The 21705-nt window shown below is 37.5% G+C and overlaps 1 protein-coding gene across 3 annotated transcripts in view; it reads left to right on the forward strand.

Annotated features, from left to right (window-relative positions):
- The window catches only part of ENOX2 (ecto-NOX disulfide-thiol exchanger 2), a 291251-nt gene that overhangs the window by 82844 nt on the left and 186702 nt on the right, over nucleotides 1–21705 (forward strand). Inside the window, exon 3 of one of the 3 annotated variants that reach the window (XM_011988825.1) lies at nucleotides 17885–17975. The exons of the other annotated variants lie outside the window; for them this stretch is intronic. Coding sequence (XP_011844215.1) covers nucleotides 17885–17975 — 91 coding nt within the window. The remainder of the gene's footprint in view (nucleotides 1–17884; nucleotides 17976–21705) is intronic. 3 annotated transcript variants of the gene reach the window in all.

The raw sequence follows: 21705 nt of genomic DNA on the forward strand, positions 1-21705 counted from the left end.
CTTCTTATTCTCATGGAGCACAGAAGAGCAACAAGTAGCCCATCAAGGAGAAAGATCTGAAAGTAGAAGCAGGATCAGCCAGTAAATTGAAGATGGGGTGAGGCTAGAAGGGCTAAATAAAGGAGTGCACATTTGTTATATGTTGTAATAAACACTATAAACACATAGATTACTTTTAACAGTGAAATCTTCCTTTTGAGTTTAATGCCATATCAGTGATAGTGGGTTAATAGAACCAGAGACAATCATATGACTGATCTGCTCTGTTCTCAGTCTAGGAAGGTCACCATTGCCTTTCACTTCTGCACAAAGACACCATTGACAGCTTAATTCTCCTGATCCCAGGACATTGGCCATTCCTGAGAAATCCTTGAGCTCCTTGATGAAAAGGCATCATATGAGGCTGAAAAATGTAATTTCATTTATAGCTGACCCTCAGAACTGCTTTGGGAGCAGCGCCTATTTTGCTTCCTGGGTTTGAAAAACATCCTACTGAGTTGTATTGATTATTATTATTTTTTTTTTTTTACAGAAAGGAAACATGGGGACAAGCCCCTCATTTAAATGCTTTTGTGTAACAATCAAAATGGATCATATAGGGCTAAAAAAGAGCTCAATGAGTATAGATGTTTTAATCCCAATGTTACTTTCCATATGGTATTAATTACAAAGATAAATTAGACCAAAAGTTTTTGTTTTCTTATCAATGTCATTTAAGAAAAATATTAGATTTGATTATCCTAGCTAAAATCTTGGTCTTTCTTGTTAAGTGTATTTCATCTTATTAGCCTGTTAATTTCTTCTGTTAAGCTGAGTGACTAATATTAGTGCAAAATTTTATCAACTGAAAACAGAAAGTAAAATTGTGTCATAGCCCTAATTTCCCCTTGTATGTGCTAGTTAAGTAAGTAATTTGAACCCAGAAGCTAAATTACCTTTACTAGAGATCACAAAGCAGATTAGTTAGTATGAATTATGGGATTTCTTTCTGCCTCAGATATTTGCTCATATCTATTTTTCTCGCTCTAAAAAGATTGTGATAATAATTGTGATCTTACCAGGTTACACCGTTCTAGTGGCTGGAGCATCAACTCGGATATTGGGATACCATTTGCAGTTGAGCAAGTTCACTTCACTTCTCAATCCATTTCCTCTTGAGAAAAATGACAGTGATAATATCTGTCCTTATCTCTTTTGCTTGGAGGTTGTAAGAATAAATGAAACATGGATGGAAACAGTTTGAGCATAAATACATAAATCCAAGAAATTACGACTCTTCAGGAATTATTTATGTATACCAGTATTTGTGTATTTAGAAAGCCCTTCCCTTACCCATAAAGACATGCACATTTCACCATCATCATCAAACTGAAAGAGACATGCACACATAAATCCTCATGTTTTCAAACATGTTTTTTTTCTTCAATGGCTTTTAAAAAATGGTTACTTTGAACTGTGTAGAATTGGATGGACATTAATATATTCATATCTGGCTATCTATGTATCCATTTATTTATTCATTAATATAGTCAGCAGATACTTATCAAATTCTATATGCCAGATCCTATAATATGCTGGGGGAAAAATATAATAATCAAGACAGGAATGACTATTGGCTCATGAGCTTATGGCCAAATAAGGAAGACAACAGACTGTTTAAAAAGTTTCAGTACTGTAATGGGGGATTGTCAGAGCATAGTAGAGTACCTAGCAGAACCTGAGATGTAGAGGGTAGAAAAGGTAGAAATGCTTCCCACAGAAGTGATGTTCAGGCTGAAGCTTTTAGAGAATGAGTAATTGCAACCTAGCAAAGAGTAGTGGGGAAGAGCATTCCAGTCAGAGGGGGCAGAATCACTGCAAAGTTGTGCAGTAATTTAGTGTGTATATCTATCTACACTTAGATATCAACCCTTAGATATTACAGGTAGCTGTGCCTCTGCCTAAACTTGGAGGAACTGCATGGCTTTTCAGACCTTGTGGATTGTTGGCTCTGTCCCTGAATACACTGTATGGATGAAACTCTGGCCTGGCATGAACTGCTTTTGCTCATTGATTACTTTTCTAACTCATAAAAGTCAAGTTCTCAATCTTGAATGTTTTTTAGAACCTTCTTATGGTTCTGAGTGTTGTTTATTTTGGTTATCCCGACTGCAGATAATTGTGTATTTGCACTTAACATGAATTTAGATGCTTTTAAAGAGTTTCTGCATTTTGTCTGGGTTAATTACTCTATTTAGTAGAGTTGTGTCCATCAACACACAGGCTGTTTTATCTATCCAAGCCCCAACAAGTGAGTATAATTTCCTGATATTAACATAGACTCATAAACCGCTGGTCTATGTGATTTGAATAATGACCCTTTATTTTTAAACCATTTTAAGACCATACAAATCACTTTCTAAAATTAGTTGAAGTCATTTCCTTCCCAAACTTTCTAGGATTTTCTTCCTTCACTGAGCTCTAGCTACTAACAAGCTTTCAGTTGTGTATGTTTGAACTATCTCTTGTTCACTTTTAACAATTTTCCTACACCATTTACAAAGCAACAAACCACTGCCTTGTTTTTTCTTCAACCTAAAAGCACTTTACCCCCCAGATTAATGTCTGGACCCAAGCCAAGCACAGCACTCTTCACAAGGAAAGTAGAGAATGTTGTGTATAATTAACAGAGGGCCATGGTAACTCATCTCACTGGCTTGAATATGGATCTAATGTCTGCAGATGCTAGCACTTCTGAGGCACAGAAAATGGTTTTAAATGTGATCCTGGTATGAACTTGACAATACATATGGTGAACAACTATAATGTGTAATTACATATGCTTATCTCTTTGTGGGACTTTATTTATTTACAAAAAGGGCACCAAAGCCCAACTCTGTCTCTCTGTTTGGACTGTGTAAGTTGATGGCTGACAAAACAGGGTTCAGAGTTGACATAATGTCTACCACATGGTTAACTTTAGTTTTTGAATGTGACCATCAATAGTTGTAAAGAAAACATACTTCTCTATTCTTTCATAAAACATCGTATTATGAAAATTTTTAAATATAGAGAAAACGTGCTATCCAGGAGTCTTTTTATCTGCAGGGAATATGATCCAAGACTCCAGTGGAAGCCTAAAACCATGGATGGTGCTGAACCTTATATAATGCTATATTTTTTCCTATACCTACCTATGATAAAGCTTAATATATAAATTAGGTACAGTAAGAGATTAACAACAATAACCAATAATAAAATAGAATAACTATAACACTATACTGTAATAAGTTATATTAATATGGTCCTTCTCTTCCTCCCTCTCTCTCTTTTTCTCTCTCATAGTATCTTATGCACTGTACTCAGCCTCCTTCTTCTTCTTCTTCTTGTAATCTATTGATATGATAACTGAGAGGTCTACTAAGCGACTGATGGGTGGGTAGTGTATACAGCATGGCTACTCTGAATGAGGGCATAAATCATCCATGCCTTGGATGAAATGGAGTGGAATGAGTGAGATTCCATTGTGCTACTCAGAATGGTGCACAATTTAAAACTTAGGAATTGTTTATTTCTGGAATTTTCCGTTTAACATTTCCAGACTGTGCTTGACCACAGATAACTGAAACTGTGGAAAGCAAAAGTGCAGTTAAGGGAGAACTACTGTACAGTTATACCCACCATACAGATTTACCAAACATTTTTTCTGTATTTGTTTCCAACCAATTAAGAATACAGATATGGTTGACCAGTTGAAGTTTACTTTGTCCCCTTCCCTAATGAAATTTCCCTCCCTTCATACCCAGAGGAAGTACCCCCACTGAAGTTGGTGTGGCCCTTTACCAGCCATGTGTTTGTACACATGTATGAATTTAGGAACAGTATTTGGCATAGTTTAAATGTTTGTAAAATTTGTATAATACTGTATGTATCATAAAGTAACTTTCTTTTTTTCATTCAATGTATTTTTGAAATTTATCTATATTGCTATACATATCCATTCATTTTAACAGCTGTAGAATATTTCATTTTATGAATGATGATTTCTTAATGTATTTGTCAATTTCTTTGTTGATGGAATTCTTAGATTGCTTCTCATTTTTTACTATTACAAAAAGCATTCCAATACACATAATTTTTTCATGTCATCTTGTGCATGTGTGTGAGATGTTTTTCACCTTAAAGTCGTTTTGCTGGGTTGTGGAAGGTATTCATCTTCAACTTTACTAGATATTGCCAAATTATTCTCCAAAGTTGTTGTACCACTTTATACTTCCACAGATAGTTCATGAGGGTTCCACATCTCCAGCCCTCAGTATTGTCAGTCTTAAAAATTTCATCAGTTTCATAGGTATGAAATAATGTCTCACTGTGTTTTAATGTGCATTTTCCCATTTATTAGTGAGGTTTATTAGCTTTCCATGTGTTTATTGGCCATGTGGGTTTCCTCTTCTGATAATTGCCTATTCATATCATTGCTCATTATTCTATTTGGTTGTTAGTCTTTTTGTTACTGATTTGAAGGAGATTATTCTGGATACTATTCCCTCATGCTTTGTAAATATCCTTTCCCAGCCTGCAGCTTGTCTTTTAACTTTACTTACTGCCTTTGCTGAACAAGACCTTTTAATTTTACTGGAATAAAATATATCAAGGTCCTATTCTTTAAATATAAAACTGTGTAAAAGAGAGTATCATTCTCACACAACCTGGAATACTCCTCATTATATTAAAATGAAGCAACTTGAAGTAAGACACCAGATTATATTGATATGACTTCATATAAAATAAGCTTTGGACGTTACCTGCAAATGTATGAGAGTTGCTATCACTAAAAATGTAACTTCAATAGACCCTTGAAGAAAAATTAACTAAAGTTATGGAAGATGAAAAAGATCTAGACATCTGCTGTACAACAATGTGCATATAGTTAGCAATACTCTATTGTACATTTAAAATTTTGTTAAGAGGGTAGATGTCATGTTATTTGTGATTTTTTTCCCACAATAGAAAGGAAGCTAGGTAAATAATTCGGTACATTTCTTTCAACCTAGAAAAAAACCATTTCCTAAGAAATCTGTCAGTTACTTTATCAACAGCTATTTGCCTTGGACAAATAATTTCACCTCTCTTCTCATTTTTCCCAAATATAAAGCAAAGAAACTGTTTTATGGTCTCTAAGGCCCATTCCAGCTCTAAAAGTTTTATGACATGAGAAATAATGTGTTAAATGTATTCTAATGATTTGAAATGTTCATTAAGAATTTTTACAATTCCAGATCATGCAGATTTTTTAAGGAATTCTACTAATGTCTCTTGGAGGGCTTTTCGTATACATCTGTAGTCTCTTTCAAACCTTGAGTGTCATTGATAGTGCCCCAAATAATTCCCATAGATGCTCTTGGAAGACCTAAGCCAAGAGAAGAAAAAATAATGAAGAAAGAAGATAAGTTGTAAAAGATCAGAGAGGGAAGATGGAGTGAGGATAGTGAGGTATATTTGGAAAGGAAGCTCCAAGACCATTCTGTAACACAAAAGTTGGTGACCTGTGTTCCAAAAAGTCAGAAAAATATATTATTTTAATAAAGAACAGAAGGTCTAATATGTGGATGTGGGCTGGTCAAATATGTGAATCTTGGTCAAATGCATACATCAGCAGCATCTGACTTATAAATCATTGCCCTTTGCATTTAAAGATGACCTGTATCATGACTATTGGTCTCTATTGGCAAATGGCTGTATTTTGTATGCTGCCTCCATGTGAAAGCTCTGATTTCGCAGTGAAAGCCACTACTAGAAGATTTTTTAAGATTTTTTTTTTTTCATGTAAGACTGTGTTGCTGGTATTCTCGGCTCGAATCCTTGTCAGAAACAGCCATCCTATCCCCTAAGGTCTGCTGCCACTCACCAACACTGTCTCAGGTGTGTTTGAGGTGAGCAACCTTTAAAAATCATTTCTCTACTTTTCATCGTCCCATTTATTTTCCTGATTATCTTTCATTTTGCAGATATTCTGCCCCTCTATATATCTGCCAGTAGCCTGGTTTTGTTAGAGGATTTTAGTGTGGGTGTTCTTCTGTTGACTTCTAGGTGAGGCTGATTAAACTACGCAAGAAGACAGATAGCATCCAAGTCTGATAGTAAAATAAAAGGATAGGCATGGTCACTCTGCCCATCAGCACCCTTTTACATTACAGATGCTCCTTGACTTACAATGGGGTTACATCCCAATAAACCCATTATAAGTTGAAAATATTATAAGTTAAAAATGCATTTAATATACCTAACCTAGCAAACATCACAACTTAGTCTAGCATAGTACTTTAAATGTGCTCAGAACGCTTACATTAGCCTATAGTTGGGCAAAATCACCTAACACAAAACCTTTTTTATAATAAAGTATTGAATATCTTATGCAATTTATTGAACACTGTACTGAAAGTGAAAAACAGAATGGCTCTCTGCTGCTGACATGTCAAGAAAGTATTGTACCACATATTGCTAGCCTCAGAAAAGATCAAAATTCAAAATTTGAAGTAATATTTCTATTGAATGATGTTGCTTTCGTACCATTGTGAAGTTGAAAAATCATAAGTCAAACCATCATAAGTCAAGGACCATCTGGATATTCAAGCCCTACAGGAACACTAACTTTTCCTTGAATTTACTTTTGCATTCTGTGCACTTTGTGCCTTTGCTCCAGCAATCCCTTTTGCCTAAATGCTCTCCTCTCTTTTCACTTCCCGTCCTCTGTGTTCTACTTATTCTCTCTCTCTCTCTCTCTCTTTTTTTTTTTTTTTGAGATGGAGTCTCACTCTGTTGCCCAGGCTGGAGTGCAGTGGTGCGATCTCGGCTCACTGCAACCTCTGCCTCCTGAGCTCAAGCAATTTCTCCTGCCTCAGCTGCCTGAGTAGCTGGGACTACAGACGGTTGCCGCTACGCCTGTCTAATTTTGTTTATTTTTTGTAAAGACGGGGTTTCGCCATTTTGCCCAGGCTGCTCTCAAACCCTTGGACTTAAGTGATCCACCTGCCTTGGCCTCCCAAAGTGCTGGGATTACCTGCATGAGCCACTGCGCCTGGCGTGCCCTACTTATTCTTTAAGAATGAGCTCAAACATAACTTACTAAAGAGGTCACCCCTCCCCAAAGAATTAGTCATTTCTTTTCTTTTTTAAAAAAAAAATTTATTTTTAATTAACAGATAAAAGTTGTATATATTTAATGACATGATGTTTTGAAATATGCATAAATTGTGGAATAACTAAATTGAGCTAATTAACATGTGTTACATCACATACTTAACATATTTTGTGGTGAGAACACTTAAAATATACTCCCAGTGATTTTCAAGAATACAATACATTGTTATTAACTGTAGTCACCATGTTGTACAATAGATCTCTTGAATTTAGTCCTCCTTTCTAATTGAAATTTTGAGCCCTTTTACCATAATATCCTCAACTCCTCATCCCCCAACCACTTCCTGGTAACCACCATTCTACTCTGCTTCTGTGAGTTTAATTTTTTTAGATTCCACATATAAGTGAGATTATGTGGTATTTGTCTTTCTGTGCCTGGCTTATTTCACTTAACATAATGTTCTTCACTTTCATCCATATTGTTGGCAAAAGACAAGATTTCTTTCCTTTTAAATGCCGAATATAATTCTTTTGTATATATTTTCCTAATTTTCTTTATTCATCTGTTGATGGAAACTTAGGTTGATTCCACAAATGGCTATCATGAATAGTGCTTCAGTGAACGTGGAAGTGCAGATACCTCTTTAGACATACTGAATTTATTTCCTTTGGATGTACACCTAAAAGTGGGATTACTAGGTCATATGGTAGTTCTATTTTTAATTTTATGAGGAACCTCCATACTCTTTTTTTCCATAATGGCTATACTAATTTATATTCCCACCAACAATGTGCAAGCACTCCCTTTTCTCCAAATTCTCACTAACACATGTTATCTTTCATCTTTTTGATAATATCCATTCTGTCAGGTGTGGAGTGATAACTCATTGTGTTTTTATTTGCATTTCCCTGATAATTAGTAACATTGAGCATCTTTTCACATACCTGTTGGCTATCAGTATGTCTTCTTTTGAGAAATGTCTATTCAGGTCCTTTGTCCATTTTTAAAATCGGGTTCTTTTCCTGCTATTGAATTGAGTTCCTTACATATTTTGGATAGTAATTCCTTATCAGATAAATGGTTTGCAAAAGTTTTCTCCCATTCTGTAGGTTGTCTCTTCAGTCTGTTGTTTCCTTTGCTATGCAGAAGCTTTTTAGATTGATGTATAATCCTATTTGTCTATTTTTGTTTTTGTTGCCTGTGCTTTTGGGGTCCTATCCCTAAAATCATTGCCCAGACCAATGTCATGGTGCCTTTTTTCTTTGTTTTCTTTTCTTTTTAAATTATACTTTAAGTTCTGGGATACATGTGCAGAACGTGAAGGTTTGTTACATGGGTATACACGTGCCATGGTGGTTTGCTGCACCCATCAACCTGTCATCTGCATCTCCTCCTCTACCCTTCCACCACCTGACAGGTGTGTGATGTTCCCCTCCCTGTGTCCATGTGTTCTCATTGTTCAACTCCCACTTATGAGTGAGAACATGCAGTGTTTGGTTTTTCTGTTCCTGTGTTAGTTTGCTGAGAAGGATGCTTTCCAGCTTCATCCATGTCCCTGCAAAAGACATGAACTCATCCTTTTTTATGGCTGCATAGTATTCCATGATATTTATGTGCCACATTTTCTTTATCTAGTCTATCATTGATGGGCATTTGGATTGGTTCCAAGTCTTTGCTATTGTGAATAGTGCTGCAATAAACATATGTGTGCATGTGTTTTATATTAGAGTGATTTATAATCCTTTGGGTATATATCCAGTAATGAGATTGCCGGGTCAAATGGTATTTCTATTCCTAGATCCTTGAGGAATCGCCACACTGTCTTCCACAATAGTTGAACTAATTTACATTCCCATCAGCAGTGTAAAAGTGTTCCTATTTCTCCACATCCTCTCCAGCGTCTTTTGTTTCCTGACTTTTTAATGATTGCCATTTTAACTGGCATGAGATGATATCTCATTGTGGTTTTGATTTGCATTTCTCTAATGACTGGTGATGATAAGCTTTTTTTCATATGTTTGTTGGCTGCATAAATGTCTTCTTTTGAGAAGTGTCTGTTCATATCCTTTGCCCACTTTTTGATGGAGTTATTTTCATTCTTATAAATTTGTTTAAGTTCCTTATAGATTCTGCATATTAGACCTTTGTCAGATGGATTGATTGCAAAAATGTTCTCTCATTCTGTAGGTTGCCTGTTCACCCTGATGATAGCTTCTTTTGCTGTGCAAAAGTTCTTATAGTTTAATTAGATCCCATTTGTCAATTTTGGCTTTTGTTGCCATTGTTTTTGGTGTTTTAGTCATGAATGGTATTGCCTACGTTTTCTTCTAGGGTTTTTATGGTTTTAGTTCTTACGTTTAAGTCTTTAATCCATCTTGAGTTGATTTTTGTATTAGCTGTAAGGAAGCGGTCCAGTTTCAGTTTTCTGCATGTGGCTAGCCAGTTTTTCCAATACCATTTATTAAATAGGGAATCCTTTCCCCATTGCTTGTTTTTGTCAGGTTTGTCAATGATCAGATGGTTGTAGATATGTGGTGTTATTTCTGAGGTCTCTGTTCTGTTCCATTGGTCTGTATATCTGTTTTGGTACCAGTAACATGCTGTTTTGGTTACCGTAGCCTTGTTGTGTAGTTTGACGTCAGGTAGCGTGATGCCTCCAGCTTTGTTCTTTTTGCTTAGGATTGTCTTGGCTATGTGGGCTCTTTTTTTTGTTCCATATGAAATTTTAAGTAGTTTTTTCTAATTCCATGAAGAAAGTCAATGGTAGCTTGATGGGAATAATATTAAATCTATAAATTACTTTGGGCATTATTGCCATTTTCATGATATTGATTCCTCCTATACATGAGCATGGGATGTTTTTCCATTTGTTTGTGTCCTCTCTTATTTGCTTGAGCAGTGTGGTTTGTAGTTCTTGAAGAGTTCCTTCACATCCCTTGTAAGTTGTATTCCTAGGTATTTTATTCTCTTTGTAGCAGTTGTGAATGGGAGTTCACTCATGATTTGGCTGTCTATTATTGTGTATAGGAATTCTTGTGATTTTTGCACGTTAATTTTGTATCCTGAGACCTTGCAGAAGTTGCTTATCAGCTGAAGGAGATTTTGGGCTGAGATGATGGGGTTTTCTAAATATACAGTCATGTCATCTGCAAACAGAGACAATTTGATTTCCTCTTTTCCTATTTGAATACCCTTTATTTCTTTCTCTTGCCTGATTGCCCTGGCCAGAACTTCCAATACTATGTTGAATAGGAGTGGTGAGAGAGGGCATCCTTGTCTTGTGCCGGTTTTCAAAGGGAATGCTTCCAGCTTCTGCCCATTCAGTATGATATTGGCTGTGGGTTTGTCATAAATAGCTCTTACTATTTTGAGATACGTCCCATCAATACGTAGTTTATTGGTAGTTTTTAGCATGAAGGGGTGTTGAATTTTATGGAAGACCTTTTCTGCATCTATTGAGATAATCATGTGGTTTTTGTCATTGGTTCCATTTATGTGATGGATTATGTTTATTGATTTGCGTGTATTGAACCAGCCTTGCATGCCAAGGATGAAGCTGACTTGATCGTGGTGGGTAAGCTTTTTGATGTGCTGCTGGATTCAGTTGGCCAGTATTTTATTGAGGATTTTCACATCGATGTTCATCAGTGATATTGGCCTGAAATTTTCTTTTATTTGTTGTGTCTTTGCCAGGTTTTGGTATAAGGATGATGCTGGCCTCATAAAATTAGTTAGGGAGGAGTCCCTTTCTTTCTATTGTTTGGAATAGTTTCAGAAGGAATGGTACCAACTCCTCTTTGTACCTCTGGTAGAATTTGGCTGTGAATCTGTCTAGTCCTGGGCTTTTTTTTTGGTTGGTAGGCTATTAATTACTACCTCAATTTCAGAACTTGTTATTGGTCTATTCAGGGACTTGACTTCTTCCTGGTTTAGTGTTGGGAGGGTTTATGTGTCCAGGAATTTATCCATTTCTTCTAGAGTTTCCACTTTATTTGTATAGAGGTGTTTATACTATTCTCTGATGGTAGTTTGTATTTCTGTGGGATCAGGGGTGATCTCGCCTGTATCATTTTTATTGTGTCTATATGATTCTTTTTTCTTCTTTATTAGCCTGGATAGTGGTCTATTTTGTTAATCTTTTCAAAAAATCAGCTCCTGGATTCATTGTTTTTTGTTTTTTGAAGTGTTTTTTCATGTCTTATCTCCTTCAGTTCTACTCTGATCTTAGTTATTTCTTGTCTTCTGCTAGCTTTTGAATTTGTTTGCTCTTGCTTCTTTAGTTCTTTTAATTGTGATGTTAGGGTTTCGATTTTACCTCTTTCCCACTTTCTCCTGTGGGCATTTAGTGCTGTAAATTTCTCTATAAACACTGCTTTAGCTATGTCCCAGAGATTCTAGTACATTGTGTCTTTGTTCTCATTGGTTTCAGAGAACTTATTTATTTCTGCCTTAATTTCGTTACTTACCCAGTAGTCATTCAGGAGCAGGTCGTTCCGTTTCCATGTAAATGTGTGGTTTTCAGTGAGTTTCTTAATCCTGAGTTCTAATTTGATTGCAGTGTTGTCTGAGAGACTGTTATGATTTCCGTTCTTTTGCATTTGCTGAGGAGTGTTTTACTTCCAATCATGTGGTCAATTTTAGAATAAGTATGATGTGGTATTGAGAAGAATGTATATTCTGCTGATTTGAGCTGGAGAGTTCTGTAGATGTCTAATAGGTCCATTTGGTCCAGAGCTGAGTTCAAGTCCTGTCTATCCTTGTTGATTTTCTGTCTCGTTGATCTTTCTAATATTGACAGTGGGTTGTTAGAATCTCCCACTATTATTGTGTGGGAGTCTAAGTCTCTTTGTAGGTATCTAAGAACTTGCTTTATGAATCTGGGTGCTCCTGTATTGGGTGCATATATATTTAGGATAGTTAGCTCTTCTTGTTGCATTGATCCCTTTACCATCATGTAATGGTCTTCTTTGTCTTTTTTGGTCTTTGTTGGTTTAAAGTCTGTTTTATCAGAGACTAGGATTGCAACCCCTGCTTTTTTTGTTTGTTTGTTTGCTTTTGTTTTTGTTTTTTTGCTTTCCATTTGCTTGGTAAATATTCATCCATCCGTTTATTTTGAGCCTCTATGTGTCTTGGGTCTCCTGATTACAGCACACCAATGGGTCTTGACTCTATCCAATTTGCCAGTCTGTGTCTTTTAATTGGGACATTTAGCCCATTTATATTTAAGATTAATAGTGTTATGTGTGAATTTGATCCTGTTATGATTATGCTGGCTGGTTATTTTGCCTGTTAGTTGATGCAGTGTCTTCATAGTGTTGATGGTCTTTACAATTTGGTATGTTTTTACAGTGACTGGTACTGGATTTTCCTTTCCATATTTAGTGCTTCCTTCAGGGACTCTTGTAAGGCAGCCCTGGTGGTGACCAAACCTCTCAGTATTTGCTTGTCTGTAAAGGATTTTATTTCTCCTTCACATATGAAGCTTAGTTTGAGTGGATATGAAATTCTGAGATGAAAATTATTTTGTTTAAAAATGTTGAATATTGGCCCCCACTCTCTTCTGGCTTATAGGGTTTCTGCAGAGATCTGCTCTTAGTCTGATGGGCTTCTCTTTTTGGGTAACCTGACCTTTCTCTCTGGCTACCCTTAACATTTTTTCCTTCATTTCAACCTTGGTGAATTTGATGATTATATGTCTTAGTGTTGCTCTTCTCAAGGAATATCTTTGTGGTGTTCTCTGTATTTCCCGAATTTAAGTGTTAGCCTGTCTTGCTAGGTTGGAGAAGTTCTCCTGGATAATATCCTAAAGAGTGTTTTGCAACTTGGTTCCATTCTCCCCGTCACTTTCAGGTACACCAATCAAACATAGGTTTGGTCTTTTTCACATAGTCCCATATTTTTTGGAAGCTTTGTTCATTGCTTTTCATTCTTTCTTCTATAATCTTGTCTTCGTGCTTTATTTCATTAAGTTGATCTTCGATCTCTGATGTCCTTTCTTCCTTTTGATTGATTTGGCTATGGATACTTGTGTATGCTTCACGAAGTTCTCGTGCTGTGTTTTTCAGCTCCCTCAGGTCATTTATGTTCTTCTCTAAACTGGTTATTCTAGTTAGCAATTCCTCTAACCTTTTTTCAAGGTTCTTAGCTTCCTTGCATTGGGTTAGAACATGCTCCTTTAGCTCGGTGGAGTTTGTTATTACCCACCTTCTGAAGCCTACTTCTGTCAGTTCATCAAATTCATTCTCTATCCAGCTTTGTTCTCTTGCTGGCGAGGAGTTGTGATCCTTTGAAGGAGAAGAGGCGTTCTGGTTTTTGGAATTTTCAGACTTTTTGCGCTGGTTTTTCCTCATCTTTGTGGATTTGTCTACCTTTGATCTTTGATGTTGGTGACTATCAGATGGGGTTTCTGTGTGGTGGTCCTTTTTGTTGATGTTGATGCTATTCCTTTCTTGGGTTGTGCCCACTGTCTAACCAGTCCCAATGAGATGAGCCAGATACCTCATTGGAAATGAAGAAATCACCCGCCTTCTGCGTTGATCTCGCTGGGAGCTGCAGACTGGAGCTGTTCCTATTCAGCCATCTTTCCAGCCACCCCCTTTCTTCATTTTCTTATAGTGGTGTTACAGCTTTAGCTCTTACATTTAAGTCCCTAATCCATATTGCGCTGATTTTTGTATGTGTGTAAAATAAAGTTTAATGTCATTCTTCTGAATGTGCATATACAGTTTTCCTAGCACCATTTATTGAAGAGGCTGTCCTTTCTCCTTGCGTGTTCTTGGTGCCTTTGTTGAAAATCAATTTACTTTAAAGGAATGGATTTATTTCTAAGCTCTCTATTTTGTTCCATCAGTGTATGTGTCTGTTGTTATACCAGTGTAGGTTGAGTGTCCCTTACCTAAAATGCTCGGGACCAGAAGTGTTTCAGATTTTGGAATTTCTCAGATTTTGGAATATTTGCATTATACCTGCTGGTTAAGCGTTCATAATTCAAAAATCTAAAGTCTGAAATGCTCCAATGCGCATTTTCTTTTAGCATCATGTCACTGCTCAAAAAATTTTGGATTTTGGAGTGTTTTAGATTTCAGATTTTCAGATTAGGGATACTCAACGTATGCTCTTTTAGTTACTATAGCTTTGTAGTATATTTTGAAGTCAGGTAGTGTGCTTCCCCTAACTTTGTTCTTTTTGCTCAGGATGCTTTATTTGGGGTCTTTTGTGATTCCACACAAATTTCAGGATTGATTTTTCATTTTTGTGAAAAATGTCAGTGAAATTTTGATAGGGATTGCGTTTACTCTGTAGATTGCCTTGGTAATATGAACATTTTAAGAATGTTAATTATTTTAATCCACAAACATGGGATATCTTTCCATTTATTTGTTTCTTCATGTCTTCCATTTACATTCATGGTAATTATTGGTAAGTAAGAATTAACTACTGCCGTTTTGTTCATTGTCTTCTGGTTGTTTTGAAGATCTGTTGTTCCTTTCTTCCTCTCTTGCCATCTTCTTTTGTGATGAAGTAATTTCCTTTAGTGATATGCTTTGAATCTCATTTCTGAAAGACAGCTTTGCTGTGTAAAGTTTATTCTTAGTTGCTAGGTTTCTTTTTTCTTTAACTCTTTAAATATATTGTGCTGCTCTCTCCTGGCCTGTAATGTTTCTGCTGAGAAATCCACTGCTAGACTTATTGAATTTCCCTTATATGTGATTTGTCTCTTTTCTCTTGTTGCTTTCAGGATACCCTCTTTGTCTTGGCTTTTTGACAGTTTGATTATATGTCTGAGTATAGTCTTTTTTGGATTGAATCTGATTTGAGACTTTTGATCTTCTTTTACCTGGCTATTTATATCTTTTCCCAGATTTGGAAAGTTTTCTGCTATTTTTCTTTAAAAATAAGCTTTATACCCCTTTGTCATCTCTCTCTTCTACTTTAATTCTTATACCTCGAATTTTTGCTCTATTGATGCTACCCCATAAATCATGTGAGCTCGCATCCTTTGTTTTCATTCTTTTTTTTCCTCTTACTGTATATTTTCAAATAACCTGCCTTCAAGTTCACACATTCTTTCTCCTGCCTAATCAAGCTTGCTGTTGACACTCTGTATTGTATTTTTCATTTAATTCATTGTGTTTTTCAGCTCCAGAATTTCTGTTTGATTTTTAAAATAATTTCAATCTCTGTTAAATGTTTTAGTTTCTCATTTTGATCATTTATTATTTTTTTATTTCAATGAATTGTTTCCCTGTATGTTTTGTAAGTGTGCTAAGCCTTCTTAAAACAATTTGACTTATTTGTCAGGCATATTATAAATCTTCATATCTTTAGAGTTGGTTACTGGAGCTTTATTTTGTTCTTTTGGTGGGATTGTATTTCCCTGATCGTTACTGACATTTGTGGATTGGTATCTGCACATTTTAAAAAGTATGGGCTTATTCTAGCTTTGTAAACTGGCTTCGTCTCCCAAAGCCCTTCACTGGTCAGTCCATTTAGAGATTCTGGGAAGACCATTTGGTGTGGTCCACAGGCAGGCTTGCTTTTGGAGTCTTTGAGCAGGCTGGCCTGGTGCCTGGATCAGCAGATGGATGGACCTAGTGCCTGGCTGGTTGGGGTTGAGCCTGGAGTCTGGATTCACTGTGGCGTACCTGTTGATTGAGTCTACTTGAATAAACCTGGAGCCTAAGTCCTTTAGGGTGGAACTGGAAACTGTATCCTTGGAGGCTGGCCTAAAGCCTGAGTCCTAGGGGCTGGCTTGGTGCTGGACTGGGCCTTGCACCTGAGTCTGCAGGGGTAGCCAGGTGCTGGGATGGGCCTGGCATCTGGGTCCACTGGGATGAGCCTGAAGCCTGAGTCTTTGAGGGCTGATCTGGCACTGCAGTGAGCCTAGTACCTGAGACCACTCATGTGGGCAGATAGCCTGAATCCACAGGGACTGGCCTAGAACCTGAGTCTGCAGGGGTGGTTCTAGAGCCTTGGTCCATTGGGGGCTGTCCTGGAACCGGGGTCTACTGGGGTGGGCATGTACCCTGGGTTTTCTGAAGCAGGCTGATCCCTAAGGCCGCTGAAACCTTGGGTAACAGAGACTAGCCTTGAACCTGAGGCTAGTCTGGTGCTGGGGCAGTCATAGAGCTTAGGTGTGCATGGGCCAGCCTGGTTCCTGGTAGCTCCAGGAGAGCTGGAGATAGTTTGCAACATGGGACTATGGGACTGGCCTGGAGCCTGGGTCTGTCAGGGCTGGCCCAGTGCTTGGGTCTACTGGGATAGGCCTGAACCCTTCGTCTGTTGAGGCAGGTCTGGACCATGGGTTTGCTGAAGAAGCAGTGGGCCACAGGGACAGGCCTGGATGGTGGGTCCACAGGGACTTGGCCTGGCACTGGGCAGGCCTGAAACCTATGTTCATGGGGTCCAGCCTGGTGCCTGAGGCCGGGGTGCTGATCTGACATTGGGACAGGCACGAAACCTAAGACTACATGGGCCTACTCAGCTGTGGGTTAGTCTGAAGCCTGGAGTAGGCCTGGAGTCTGAGGCTTCAGGGGCTGGCCTGGCACTGGGCAGTCCTAGAGGCTATATCCAGGAGTGTTGGCCTGATGAATAGGACTGTGGGGGCTGACCTAGTGCTATGGTGGGCCTGAAGCCTAGGGCCATCGTGGCCAGCCTGGTGCTGGGGGAAGTCTGAAGTCTGGAGCAACTGAGCCTGGCTTAGCCCTGGGGTGGACCTGGAGACTGAGTCTGCATGTCGTGGTTGGATATTGAGTCTGTGGGGGCTATCCTGATGCCGTGGTGGGCTTAGAGGTTCAGTCTGTGAGTACCAGCCTAAAGTCTGGGTCCATGGGAGCCTGCCCAGCAGTGGAATTTACTGAGACAGCCTGGTGTTGGGGTCCAAGGTAAAATCTAGTGCGCACTTCCCTCCTCTTCTATGAAGCAGAGGGTATCTTTCCATACTGTGCTGCCTGGGGTTGGGAGTGGGATTGACGTGGATAGTATAAAACTGTCTTACACTCTTCGGTGTATCATTTCTTGTTTCTGTGCTCCGCCAAAGTGCTGTAGTCTCTCACCCGGTTTCCTTCACTCTTGTGTAGGTATTTTTGCGTGTAGGTAGTTGTTCAAATTGATGTTTCTGTGGGGAGAGGAGTGCGAGAAGCTCTATTCCACCATTTTGCTCAGGTCTTTCCACTTTCAATCATCTCGCTCCATTTTTTGGTGCTTTTTAAGTATGTATCACATTGTGTTATTGCTCCTTGTCTGCATCTGTTCTGCAGATACACACACACACACACACAAAACACACATTTTGTAACCTTCTTGGGGGTGAAGACTTAACTTAAACTTGTAATAAAAATGTACCCCTTTCCTAATTGTAACCATTACTAAATTGTTCTACTCACAATTTAATACATAAAGAATGAGAAGAGGGAGACAAATCTAAGGAGGGACTTAATTGTGGACAATAAAACAAACTTTGCTTTTTTCCCAGTCCAAGTGGTATAAAGCTTACTTTGGGGAGAATAAAAAAAAATCGATCTTGGACATATGCTTTGGCCTTGTTTAGAGAACCATGAAAGAGTGAATTTTCATTGTCACCCCAGTAGAATCCAGTACTATAGTAGTGACACCAATTTTGGCAAATGTGGAACTAGCATCATTACTTTAGGTAGCATACTGTAAACTTTCTTCATGACAGTGTTATAGATGCTATCTGAAGTGGATATGCCAGCATCAACACTTGTTAAAATTGTGGTGACTGGTTCATTGTATTTTCAACAGCTGCACGTAAATCAACTCCTCCTCTGTAATGGAATAGCTAGTGCAGCTACCAACAAAGATGAAACAAATTGTAATTTTCTGATATCTTCAGGTGACTAAAGCAGTATGTCTCTGTTAATAAACTTAATAAAACTCTCATGAACATTGTCATTTCCTGCATTTGTCACCTTTATCACTATTTCTTGTTGGTCAATAGGAACATAACAGAAACTCACTTCCAGGCTAGAGGATCTTGAAGAAAATATTGACCAGACTTTGTAATTAAAAATAACTAAAAACTTATTGGCCTTTATATCACATACAAGGGCAATTAGTAGCCTACCATAAATATGCATTCTATGGTGTACTAAGAGAGATATAAAATTAGTAGTTTAGTCTCTAGTTCTGTGAAGTGAGAAACAATATACAAAATGGACATCTATACATTTCATAGCTCAATAAGGTGATAGAGACTGAAAGTGCTTGGAGAATATAAATTAAAGAGAGGTCCTTACGATATAGGGTTATTCCAAAAAGGATTTTTTAGTCTTGCTAGGCTATTTGCTATCCTACCCAAATCACATTTGCCAGAGTTTGGGATCTACCCCTTCCTGCTACAATCAGTAACAATCTCTGCTAGCTTTACAGATATTACAGATTTTGAAATTTCTTTCCAACGCTGCATATGCCCTCCTTTGTACCTAATTGGCGGTCCTTTTGTATACATTTTTAATTCCAGTTTTATGGCTAAATATCGGAACTTGCTTTCTGAATAATTCAATTACCAAAAATACCTTCTGACCTATTCACATATACAATTCACCTATCCATATTTTATGCCAATTACTTTTATATCCCAAGATTAGAAGGGGCTATGTAAAGAAGTCTTAGTTTTTGTTGTCTTAGCTCTTTTAAGAAAACAGGTGAGGAAGGTAAGAGACACCAAATGTTTCCTAGAAAATGAGGTCACAGCTTTTGCTAACATACCTAATGTACTTCCTGTATTTGGGCAAAGCGCTTAATCACCAACATACTATATAATTTACCTATTTATTTTGTTTATTTTCTGTGTCTGCTACCAGAATGTGAGCTCCACAAAGGCCTGAATTTTCGTCTGTTTTGTTCACTGTTGTATTTCAAGAACCTAGCATGTAGTAATTACTCAATAAATGTTAATTGAATAAAAGGAAAGTCATCCAAGGTATATTTGATCAATTTAAGCTCAGGTATCTAGGGCGACTACAAGTAAGGAAGAATGAGTAAAAGGCAACTCATTTTTACTGAGTATTTTTGCTATGTATCAGATTATCTGTTGACTATGCTTTGCTTGAATTGCTCCATATAAGTACCACAAAGCTCTGTGAAGTAGATAATATCCCCATTTACGGACAAAGAAATCAATGTTCGACGAATTAATTATCTTCCAAAGATGCACAGTCAGCAAGTGGCAGGGCAGGACTGTCATGCTAGACAGTTTGACTCCAGAGCCCTTCTTACTCTACTATTCTGGTTGTTTGAAAAGGCCAGAGAAGCATTTAACCATAACATAACCTATTGCCACTTAAGCTGTACTGTAAGGGAATCCTATATTTTCAAGCAGGACTATATGGTACTCACCTTGGTTAAGGAAGGACTTTAGACTAAAATGAATAATTTTAGATGGCACCTATAGAGAGGATATAAGTCCCCAACTGCTTCCATGAGGAGTCCTGCCAGTAAGGAGACTGGAGTCTAGTTCTGGATCTGCTATTAATTAGCTGTGACTTCTAGTAAAATGGCAGCAGTGGTGGGGAGGAAGAGACAGCAGTTAGACTAGGTGACTGCCAAGGCCCCTGCCAACTCTGAAACTTCTTTTTCTCTGTCTGTGAATGAATGAAAGGCATAACAAGAGGCATTGTTGATTTTCATGTTGGGAACTCAAATACCTTTCCAAATTTTAATCTGCTTTTCCACTCAACCTTACTGAAAGGTCCCTCCCCAACAAAATAATAATGATATGTAGTTCATCAATTTAAAGCAATCTTACAAATTTTTTACCAACTTTTTTCCAAACTTTATAACAGCTAGACATTGAATATCCTATTCTTTCAGCTCATGGGCCTTATGTCACCAAAATAGAAGGCTGAATTTATTTTCACAATGGCATTTTGCTTCCTTATTGGAAAGTAAACGACCTTATCAGCTACTGTGGAATGCAGCTATAGGGCTGTTTGCAAATGAGTAAAATTAGGTCAAGTGTAGTTAAGAGAAGTAGCATGCGATATTCCTTCACTCAATTCAACAAATACTAATTGAGTACCCATATGTGTTAGGCACTGTACTATGTGCTAGAACACTAAAATTGGAGACCTGAGACCAGTTTAACACTTAATAAACTCTATCAGGCCAGTTAACCTTTTTAAACCTCAGTTTTCTCATTTTTTAAAAAAGTAATAATAATACCTATTTTAACCCCCAGAGTTATAAAAATTCAACATGAAATGATATGAAATACCTTTGTAAAAATGAAATGATATGAAACATCTTTGTAACTGTAGAGTGCTATTTGGTGTTGATAGTTTTCATCTTGGACTCCATGTGAGGGAATCTAATTAATGAGGTTATTTTAGTCCTTGAGCCCCATTAGGCTGTTTCAGAATAAATATCATGAATGTGAAATCTGATTGAATGATTAGCACAAAGCCCTTAGTGAGTCAGTGGTAATTCTAGAAGGAGAACTTAAGCTCTAATAATGATAAAAGTTACATTTTAGTACATCTTGCTGATTTGGAAAAAAATTTTTTTTTAAATTCTTATGATGCATTGTTAATATTTTAGCATTCTATTGTCCACTCATCCTTCTTTTGTGTCAGAATTTATGTAAATATTTATGCAGTTATGCAGTCCTTATTCATTTGCTTTTAACTACTTCTGCTAGTACATAGTATTAAATTTATTTGAATTTGTTAAGTAGAAGATGCTTTTTCAGTAAGTCAGAGGTAGAAATACTCAGTCACACATGGCAGTATTAACAGTAATAATGTTCTGTAACAGTAAAAGGTTTGAATGTAGTTTAAAAAAGTGCTCTAGGCTGCCGGTGTGGCAGGTTGCAATTTTTTCCTTTTCCCCTAGCAAAGATTAAGTATCAGCCAAATTTCGTACACTAGAGCAAGCGTTTTTCTGGTTCTATCATCTGTGATTCATAGCATCCTTTGTTTAAATGATAATGCACGCTGAGACCATACCTTGCTCAGTCTGGTAGAAGCAATCTCCTACAAACAGATGCAAGTATTTCTATGTGAACTCTACTAGTTGAGCATATCACTGCAGTTGATGTACAGCAAATCATGGATTACTTGTTTCTGATAAAATTACTTGTTTCCTATAGTAAAGCCTTGGGAATAAATACTTCCAATCTGGGTTTCCTCTCATCCTTTTCAGCTGCGAGCAGGAACAATCATTGCCATCACAGAGTTGAACTTTGCTTTTGACATTGACATTGTTTCCTAAATGAAGGAGACGGTAACTCCATTCACTATGTCTGCCTCAGTTCCATGCCTCTAATGAAGTGAGAATAAGTGATAGAAAGAGATCGAGTTGATACCAGGGCGAGGTAGCCAGAGGACCATTGTAAAATGTGTCACCAGGCATGTGTTGAGTGTCTATGGATATGACATATGGTGGTGTGTAAATGTGCATGTGTACCTATGATTGTGCCAGGGGTGAGGATGAGTGTTGAGCAGACAATATGCCATTAGCTTAGGAAAAAGAAACTGTACTTACACATGGCTTGAAAGCAATTTTTAAAACAAAAAGGAACACAGGTAGAGCATAGAATGGGCAGCCAGTGTGGCATGGTCACA

This window comes from Mandrillus leucophaeus, unplaced genomic scaffold (assembly GCF_000951045.1).
Source record: "Mandrillus leucophaeus isolate KB7577 unplaced genomic scaffold, Mleu.le_1.0 Scaffold339, whole genome shotgun sequence".
Classification (NCBI taxonomy): domain Eukaryota; kingdom Metazoa; phylum Chordata; class Mammalia; order Primates; family Cercopithecidae; genus Mandrillus; species Mandrillus leucophaeus.